General features: G+C 38.1%; 1 protein-coding gene across 1 annotated transcript; it reads left to right on the top strand.

Annotated features, from left to right (window-relative positions):
• The first annotated feature begins 234 nt into the window (after positions 1-234).
• On the top strand, positions 235-5,839 carry PENK (proenkephalin). Its single transcript, XM_036741283.1, has 2 exons — positions 235-372; positions 4,937-5,839. The coding sequence occupies exons 1-2, from the start codon at positions 235-237 to the stop codon at positions 5,597-5,599; spliced, it is 801 nt and encodes a 266-aa protein (XP_036597178.1). The 3' UTR covers positions 5,600-5,839.
• Positions 5,840-10,481: the final 4,642 nt, after the last annotated feature.

The following is a 10,481-nucleotide window of genomic DNA, read 5'->3' as shown; positions in this document are numbered from 1 at the left end:
CTTTGCCCTGAGGCTTGTCCAGATAGACAGAGTTCGTAAGAAAAGGTAAATGCTTTTTACTAGTTGGAATTTGCGATTTCCGGGGCTCCTGTGTGTGTATCTTTCAGGAAGTAGAGGATGTTAGTAACCTGAGAACGAATTCGCGGATCAGGGAAGAAAAGCGGTTTTTCCTTAGCGTTAGCAAAGGATGGTTTGACAGTGGCTGAGCTACGCATCCCACTCTCTTTTCAGCCCATGGCGCTGTTCCTGAAGCTCTGCAGTTTGCTACTGGCTCTCAGCCCTGGCCTCTTCCTGACCGTCAGGGCGGAATGCAGCAAGTACTGCACCTCTTGCACCTACCGCCTGGGACAACATGCGGACATCAATCCATTGGTGAGCGCGGACTGGGGTAGGAGGAGAAAGAAGGGGGGAATCCTTGCCATTACATTTTGTTTCTGTTTTACCTAAATACGGCATAAGTAATGCGGCTACCTCTCCGTCACCAAAATCTAGATTCTCCTTGTTACACCTGAAGGAACTGGGGACTAAATCTGACTCCAGAGCTAAGCTTACTCTGTGTTCCGCGGGAAATCTAGATCAGAATTTTGGCTTTGGGAAAAGGCAAGTGGGAGGCGGGGGAGGGGGAGTAACAAGTAGGAGGTTGGCGGGGACTGTTATGTTGTTGTTGTTTTCAATACGTGGTAGATATGGTGTGTGTGTGTGTGTGTGTGTGTGTGTGTGTGTGTGTGTGTGTGTGTGTGTTAACAATAGGGTATTTGGATCGGCTGAATTAGTCCACTTTAAAAAAAAAAAGATCCCCAGGCAGTTTTTTCAGGACCTCGGAGAGCAGCAGACGGACTGCTGTCCCAAGAGCATTGTCCCACATGCCAACTCCTTGCTCCCTATATTTCTCACCACATCATTCCATTAGGCACTAATGTTAGAGCCAGCTCCTTTCAACAAAAGGATGAGTAAAGGTATTGTTTTGTGGACAATTTAATTGTAGTAGAAAGAGCACTAGATTTTGAGACAGACAAGGGTTCAGATTTCAGTTCTGCCACTTACTGTGTAGCCTTGGCATGTCATTTCCCTCTCTGGGCTTCGTTTTCCTCATTTGTAAAATAACACGGTTTGTCTAGGTGACTCTTGATCCCTTCTGGATCAAGACTGAATTTCACTGAAAGACTTAACAATATCAGCCTTTGTTGAAAGAAGAAACCGAGGGAAAGGAAGGAGGACAAGAAGTTGGTAGAGTAGAAATGAGAGAATGCAAGAAAGACAATGGAAATTTCACTTTTGCATCTTGTAATAATTACTAGACTATAATTTATCCTACTCTAAAGAAGGTATTGGGGAGTAGCTGGGGAAAGTATTGGAAAACCGTAAGAGAGGCAAGGTGCAGGTAGGTGGAAAGACCAATCCAGAACATGTGGCTCAAAACAAAAATCAGGTTCCCTGGGAAATTTACTTTGAGACATATTCTTCATGGGGTACTTGGAATTTTTTAAAATGTAGTTTTCTAATCCTCTTCCTAAGGCAATGGTTAAGTTTTAATTTCCGAGGAGGGGGGGAGGATAGGGACTCCTCAAGCAAACTCTGGTATTTGCAATAATCAAAAAAACTTAATATTTATTTAACATTCTTAACAATATTTTTCAGAGTAGAGGCAGCTTTTCTTGGGCAAAATAATCTAGTTCTACTTCACCTGTTCTATGTAGATATGGAACTATTATAAAATATATACATATTATTGAATATTTATATCTGTACTGTATTCTCTAAACTAGACCATGTCTTATTTGTCTTTGCATTTCTCCCAGGGTGTAGCTCAATTCTTTGTATGTAGGTTGTTAAATGATAAAAGAATAAGTAAATGAAACTATGTCATGGAGCTTTGTATGATAATGACAAAATAACATTCTTTATCCTTCCTTCTTCAGTCTCTTTTAATCTTTAAGTTGACTGTGCCTAGAAACTAAGTATAGAATAGACCCATTTGGAAAGCTACAAACAGAGGAAAAGAGGAGTCAAGCACTAATTCTATAGAAATGTACCCTGTGCTTCTGATCATACAGCTCTCCCATCTTTAGTCATACTCTGACACCCAGCTTTCACATTTGTACATTGGGACAATCAGTACATGTTAATACTGAGACATTGCACATGTTATCCCCCTCCCCACATTTGTTGGCTAAATGATAATGGGATTTCTAATCTTCTTGCTTAATGAGCTGAAATTCAAATTAAGATTACAATACTCTGTTCATTGTATTTAAAGAGACATGAAAGCTTAGCATTGTTTATTCAATTATTTTTCTTCTTTAATCTTTCCCCTCACCCAATTCCCAACATGCTGCCACTCATTCACTTTCTCTTGTGGAAGAGCTAAATTATCCTCCAAATCTTACCACCATGTGTTGTTATGATCTTTTCTCCCTTTCTTCTCTAAATCCTTCAGGGACTAATTTGAAAGTAAGCAGCATTTTCCAAAATATTCCTTAGTACTTTAAATGAGCTGATAACATGTTTGCCCAGATGTTAGAACCCTTTACTATAAACCCTTTAACACAGATGGGCTCCTCATAAACTAAAAGAGTCTCTTAAGAAGGCATTTTGAATGGCTAGCTAAAAGTGGGTTTTGAGTCAGAATTAGAATTATCCTAATATAGTTACTATCACTAGAATTGCATTAGATAAGCTACCATTTTTTAAAAAAGCACTGTGGAAATTTAATTGCCTAACCAATACCACACATTTGTGAAGAAATCCTTAAGAAAGTTGGTAGAGGTTGCAAGGTAGTTAACAAAGAAAGGGCATCATCACCCCTACAGTGATGTGTTTTCTATGAGTAAAAGCAGGGATCTAAGTGGACATATTTTTTAAATAATCTAGAAGAAAAAGGACAAGTTGTAACTTCATATTTTAACAGTAATTAACTTTGATAATCATTTTTAAAATGTATAACCTTTTTCTAACTATATCAGATATTATATATGTATTTTGAGAAAGAAGTTTATAAATGCAACAAAATATTCTGTGTATATTTAAATAATTTTTACTAACTACATCAGTTCCCTCCTTCTAACCTGTTTTTTCTCCAAGCAACTTATTTTAATAATTAGAATATAAATCTAAAATTTAGGGCCAGAAGAAATCTTAGAGGCCAGACTTCTCATTTTGCAGATGAGGAAACTATGACCCAGAGAGAATTTACTTCCACAAAGTCAAAGCTGAGGTATTAATCCAGGTTCTCTGACTCCTAATCCCTCCTCAATTCAAATCACTTTAATTCATGGGGCTCAATCTCAAAATCACATCTTATGGAAGCAGCATGGTACTGTGTGAAGTTCAAATTATACCCCTGATACTTACTTTACTATGCATGTGACTTCAGGCAAGTCACTTCCTTTTCCTTAGCCTCAGTTTCTTAATTTACAAAATAAGGGGTTAGACTAGATGTCCTTTGGGGTCCTTTCTAGTACACACTCAATGATCCTATGCTCTTATAAGATCCTAATTCAGCGAATTTTAATTGAACCCCAACTCTTGATAGCTGATCAGTAAATGGAAAATGCCCCCACAAAGGTGTGGAAGGCATTCAATTTACAAAAATATATTCATAATAGTAGAAAAGAAAATAGAAATAATTTCTTTATTAAAAATATATACCCTTAACATTGTACCTTGGAACTGTACCAAAACACATCACTGAGATGATTTCTTTGAAGTATTTACATATTTTGGGCAGAGTAGATTCTCCTCTTGAATAGAGGAGAATCTTAATAGTACCATTAGGAGTAATTCATCCTGAGTCTTACATTGGTTAAGATTTAATTACTGTATAATGAATAAAGGGGAAAATGCTATGCAGATTCATTTCTTTTTATTGAGTAACATGATATCCATTGAAAAAGGCTTTCAATTTTGCAGTGATTCAGTGTTTATGGGAGGAATGGCCTTCAAGTTTGCATATTTATAATATTTTAATTATGTCAGACCTCAGAGCCAAATTTTCAGGACAAAAATTTAAAAAAAGTAGGCAAGACTAAAATGAAACATTTCTACTTCAATTTAACATAAAGTCACCCTATAGCATTATCAAGCTTAGTTTTGAATTTTCAGATTTTTTTTCCACAACTACATTTGAATTCTTATTTTCTGTAATAGAAAAGGTAGAATAAAAAGGAACAGGAATATTGGGAGCTATCTAGAATAAAATTACAACATATATAATATCTTCATGTACATAGATGTGTATTGCAAACAAGTGTTCTACCTCAAAGAATTAAATTTTTAAGCCAAATGCATTTTATTATAACATTTCCCAATTAAGTCTTGGTTTCAATCACATTGGTAAAGTTGAGTTGCTTTGCATCATCAAGACAGTCAATCCAGGTCAATATAATCACTCTCGTGTGGTTGCAAATCATTTTAATTTAGAATTCACACTTTTAAGTATCAATGATACCATAGTAACTATTTGTTTTAATTCCATAACATTTGAACTTGCTAACTACTTATAAAAGAGACTGGTAGTTCAAGGAACACCTGATATTAAGTCCTACCTCTGACATAGAATGACACTATAATCCTATATAATCCTAGTCACTTAACCTTTCAGTGCACTAGACAACTCTCAAAGGCCATACGTTGCAAAGAAAATGTCTATCTTCATTGATAACCAGTAGCCTATTTCAATGAAATTATGGGTCTCATCTCGATCACTATCTTTAAATATCCACTCACAGTAATGAATGTTTGTAATAAGCAAAAGGAGATTACTTTATTATGTGAACATTCTCCAGCAACAAGAACTAATATCAATAAACGCAAATATTTCAAGCTAATCTAAGTAACCTTTCTAAGAATCAGAGCTGGTGTGAATAGGAGATGCAGGGAATTGTATCTATTTAGCAAAGCTACAATATCTTACCATTGGATTAATTATTTTTCACAGGCTTGCACACTAGAATGTGAAGGGAAATTGCCATCTGCCAAAGCCTGGGACACCTGTAAGGAGCTTCTGCAACTGACCAAGATGGATCTTTCTCAGGACGGCACCAACAACCAAGGAGAAAGCAAACAAGATGAAAGTCATCTTCTAGCCAAAAAGTATGGGGGCTTCATGAAAAGGTATGGAGGATTCATGAAGAAAATGGATGAGCTTTATCGAGTGGAGCCAGAAGATGAGACGAATGGAGGAGAGGTCCTTGCCAAGCGATATGGAGGCTTCATGAAGAAAGACTCTGATGATGATGCATTGGCCAATTCATCAGACCTGTTGCTGAAAGAGCTGCTGGGAACAGGAGACAACTCTGAAGCAGGGCATTATCGAGAAGGTAATGAGAATGAGGAGGAAGTGAGCAAGAGGTATGGGGGCTTCATGAGAAGCTACAAGAGAAGTCCAGAACTGGAAGATGAAGCAAAAGAGCTACAAAAAAGATATGGGGGCTTTATGAGAAGAGTTGGAAGGCCTGAATGGTGGCTGGACTACCAGAAAAGGTATGGTGGATTTCTTAAGCGCTTCGCTGATTCCCTGCCTTCAGATGAAGAAGGAGAAAGTTATTCCAAAGAAATTCCAGAAATGGAGAAGAGATATGGAGGATTTATGAGATTTTAATACTTTTTCCCATCAGTCCTCAAATGCCCTGCCCAGCTTTTCTTTGGAAAGACTGCCTCATTGATCATATTTTATTGTAAGGTGTTGCTTGCACTGTACAGTTTTTTATTGTCCTAGTTAACAATACACCCTTCAATCTGTTATTTAAGTTTCTGTGTTCTTTGGAAGGTCTGCAACTTCTGTTCTAGTGCAATTGAAACCACCCTGGTAGTTTTCATGCTAATACTGTTTTTGTTCATTTGTTCTTTACTTTAAATGAAAATATCTATAAATGCTTACTTGTACATAGATAGAATAAATTCTTCATGCCAACTGCATAATATGCTTGGAAGTGTATGTTTTCCACATAATGTTCAACCACCCTGCAGTTTTCATTCTCCTACAGTGAAACCCACACTCCAAAGCAGTAAACAGATCAGCTCTGGGCAACCTCAGACCACTGGTCTGCATTTCTCCAGGGAGCTTGGGGGAGGAAGGGTGCGGGAAAGAAAAAAAAGATTTTCCATTTAATTTGCTACAATTAACACCTCTGATTAGTAAAAAAAAAAAAATATGACAATGAAAATGATTCTATTGTTGCTCTCATTTCTGCAAATGAGTCGCATTAAGAGTCCAAAGCACTACCAACTCCAGGTCTGACCTTGCATATGCCAAGAACTTGCACTTTCTACATTTAAAATCAGCTGTTAATATTTTGTTTCTAATGCATACTGTTAAGACCAGAAGAGACTTTCAAGGTTATTTAGCATATCTTTCTCATTTTACAGATGAAGAAATGGGGGCCCAGAAAGGTTAAGTGATTCATCTAAGATTATACAGTTCACTACTGGCAACGCATAACATACATCTCCTGCCCCCAATCCAATGTTGTTTCCCAAACAGTACACTGCTCGTCTATCTACCCTGCTTTCAAAAACCCAGGTTCTTTTATATTCGTGTTGATATCAACTAGTGCTTAATCAATAAACAAGTAAGTATTCATGAAGTATTGCATATTAAGCTTTATACTAGGTCCTTTGAGGGTTGAAAAGGCGGAGGGGCAGAAGGCATGGCCCCTGACTTCTGGCAACAAGCTCATAAATGATCTTGCTAAATAAAGCTCCAACACTGAACATGTGTCTATACACCTCTACAAGAATTAACTATTATACACAGATCTGGACAAAGACATGTATGTGCCCCAGGAACGTTTGGAAAGTGAATTTCCTGTGTGGCTACTGTTGGGTTTTGAGCCTTCGCTCTAACACTTACAGTATGACTTATTACAAAATAAATATGTGCCCCCAGAAAATGGAATTCCCTATCATTAAAATACATGGATTTTTTTTTTAAAGAGGGATTTTAAGTTTTGTTTTCCCCTAAGGAGTTTGGATGATTCAAATGTTTGATTTTATCTGCTCATCTAAGACTTACCTTCTTGGAGAGTTGCCCACAATGCTGATAATTTATGTGATTTGCCCAAGGTCGCACAACCAGTATGTGTCAAATCCAGATTTTTGTAACACGGAGGCCAGCCTTCTATCTACTATTAGACTACCTCCCTATTTAAAAAAAGTAGTATAGATAACAATGGCTGACATTTCTATGCCACTTTAGGGTCTCCATCTCATTTAATCTTCACAGCATCCCTGTGAGTTAAAGTGCTGTAGGTGTTATTATCCTTATTTTTATTAATGAGGAAACTGAGGCTCAGTTGGGTTAAGTGACTTGCCCATGCTGACACACCTAGTTAAGTGTTAGAGGTGGGATTTAAAATTTTGATGCAAAATCCTAATCCAAAGTGCAGTGCTCTTTTAATGCCTCTGTTCTGGACTGAATATACCTCCCACCTCCCACATTTTTGTTGCCCTAGGCAGCGATTTAACTTCTTCCCCATTATCATTCCCCATTCCACAATTAATACTTTGGAATCACAAAATTTCAGAGCTGGAAGGAGCCTATGAGGCCATTTAGTTTAACCTGTGCCTGAGCAGGAGTCCCTTCCATAGTGTTCTCAATAAGAAGTCATTCAGTCTCTAGATGAAGCCCTCCAATTATGAAAAGTTTACTTTTTCTGGAGACAATTCATTTCTCTTTTGTCCAGTCCAATCTTTGGAAAGTGGTTTGTTTGTTTGTTTTTTCTCCTAAGACCAAACTGAGATTTTCTTCTCTTCAAATCTTACCAATTGCTCTTAGTTCTGTTTTATAGAGGTAAGCAATAATTTATTTATTTATTTTCTTTTTAAAATTAAGTTATTTTAAACTTAAATAGTAAAATTTAGACACAAAATAAGAAAAAAGAAGCATTGCCATGTGCTGAGCAGAATGTAAGAGTAGGTTCAAAACATACAGCAATAAATTTCTGTTTCAAGAAAGCCTTGTAAATACTACACATGGCATTCAGAGCTGTCCACCTTTGCTGCCTTGGTCTCTTATTACTTTGCTGGTTTCCCCTTTCTCAATTCTAATTTTCAAGGAGTAATTTTCTTCCTTAAGATTCTTGATCTTTTCCCATTGGTTGACTTCCTTTTCATAATTTTGTTTTTCTTGGATTGTTCTTACTTTTTATTTTTCCTCAATCTCTCTCATTTAATTTTTAATTTTTTTTCAAGTTCTATGAATTCTTTTGGGAAAGGTGACCATTTGATGTTACTCTTTGGAGTACGAGAGGCTTTTTTTGCTCCAGTTTCCTCCTCTGAAGAGGTACCCTGATCTTCTCTATTCCCGTAGTAACTTCCTATAGTTAGGTTCTTTCTCCTTTGCCTGCTCATTTTTTTTTATTTGTAGCAGCTTATTATTGTAATTATCTCTAGTCCTGGGGTATGGGGTATGGTGCCTCTGGCCTCAGATTCTCCTTCAGTTCTCCCCTCTGGCCTGGAACCCAAACCAAGAGCTCCACTCTCCTTTAAGTGCCCACAGCCAGTGGAGTTCCTACCCCACTGTTTTTGTATTCACCAGGCATGTGCTGTTTCCTTCTCACCCAGGGCTGTGTCTAGGTAGCATAGCTGGGCCTGGCATCCCTTAGCAGAGATTCCATCAATCTTCTGCTACTCAGATACCCAATTGCCCACACTGTCCAGGAGGTGAAGATTTCTGCGGCTAGGGCCAAGGTTACTTCTCAACCCAGCCAGCCCCAGGGCTCACTGCTTACTGTTTCAGTGGAACTAGCCTGAAGGTTTTTATGCTTAACAGGAACCAAACCTCAGTCCTGGGATTTTTCTTTGAATATTCTCCAGTTGTCCCAGGAAAATCATTGTTCTGCCTCAACTCTTATTCATTTTTACCATGCTACATTCACCCTTAGGTGTTATTTTATCTTGTTTGTGGGGGAAATCTGGAGAGCTTGGAACTTTCTGACCTGCTCTGCTATCTTCCCAGAATCATTCCTAAGCCAATAATTTATCCTAGTGATGAGGGCACAGTCTCTAGGAACCCCCTTGAATCGGGAATACAGTCCCTGGGAGCCCTCTTGAACTCTCCTTGAATCTTCCAACTAGATCTGGCCTTCCCCTAAGGCCATAAGCATTACCTCATCATTAGGCCCAAATCTTCACCTAACCTAGCCCACCCTTAATCCTGATCAAAATATCTATATGCTAGCCCAGTTACCTACTCTCTTATGGTCTGTCATCTCCAGGTAGCCTTCAGCTATTTCCCCAACCTGGGGTCTGACTTTATCCCAGTCCCTGAAGTCTGACCTCAGCTCGGTCCTCCTTAGACTCCTCCTCAAGACCCTCCCTAAACCCCTCCTCTAGTCACCCCAGACCACCCCTCAATCCCTCCTACAATCTTTGCGTCTATAATCTCCATCTTGCCTCCATGAAGTTTCTCAGATTCAATCTAGCTCAGTAGATTGAATGTGGCCTGCTTGTGAAAACAGGTGTCACAAAGGATGGGATTTCTTAAGGCAACCCATTATGGTGAATCCCTAATAAACTTTGTCTTTTCCCTCAGCTGAGAAGGCTTGAGTCGAATTCTTTCAGCAAGACCTGGCTTGTAGGTAATTTTGGGGTCTCGAGCACCCATATAAACCTATGGTTCCCTACCTATCATCATTTTTCTTAAATGTCTTCACTAACAGTGCTTCCATGGCATAACCCTTCAAACACACAGAAGCAGTTATCACAGAAATGCAACATGGTGGAGCTGAAAGATTATTAGACAAGGAAGTAAGACTCTAGTCACAGGTTCCACCACTAACCAGCTATGGAAGGTTGATCATTAAGTCATGTCCAAGATTTCCTTATTTACAGACAAGGAACCTGAAGTTTAGAAAGTGGGCCTGATTTACAACATTAAAATTTTGTAGTGCTATGTCCCCCAAACAAAAAAAAAAAGAAAAAAATATTTTATCTTCTCTAGGATAAATATCCCCAGTGCCTTCACTTAGTCCTCCGATAAACAAGGATTCAAATCTCCTTATCCATTCTAGAGGTTATTTTCCTCTGGAGTACTCAAACTTTTCAATGCCCTTCCTAAAATGTAGTATCCAGAACTTAACAAAACATACCAAATGTGGGCTGAGCAGAAAAGGGAATATTAAGACTACAAACTCCCTTCTTTTTGACTACATAAGTCTAATTAATCCAGCTCAAGATCATATTAGTTTGTTCTGTTTGTCTTTGTTTTGGGGTATTTTTTTTAACTTTTAGCATAATATTGATGAAAATGAAGTTTGCAAGCCACTTAAAACCCTGAGAGCTTTTTCATAGGCACTCTTCTTTAGTCATGACTCTCTCATCCTCACTCGTGCAACTGATTTTCTGAAACCAAGAGTTAAATTTGAAATAAAAAGGAATAAATTGGATCTTAAAATATTTGGCCCATGGTTATACTCTGCCAATCACTTTTTAGATCTCACTTCTGCCATTTGATAGGTTAGCTATCCCTTTCAGTTTGAGTC

Source organism: Trichosurus vulpecula, chromosome 1 (genome assembly GCF_011100635.1).
Source record: "Trichosurus vulpecula isolate mTriVul1 chromosome 1, mTriVul1.pri, whole genome shotgun sequence".
Taxonomy (NCBI): Eukaryota; Metazoa; Chordata; class Mammalia; order Diprotodontia; family Phalangeridae; genus Trichosurus; species Trichosurus vulpecula.
This window is presented reverse-complemented; position numbering and strand designations above follow the sequence as displayed.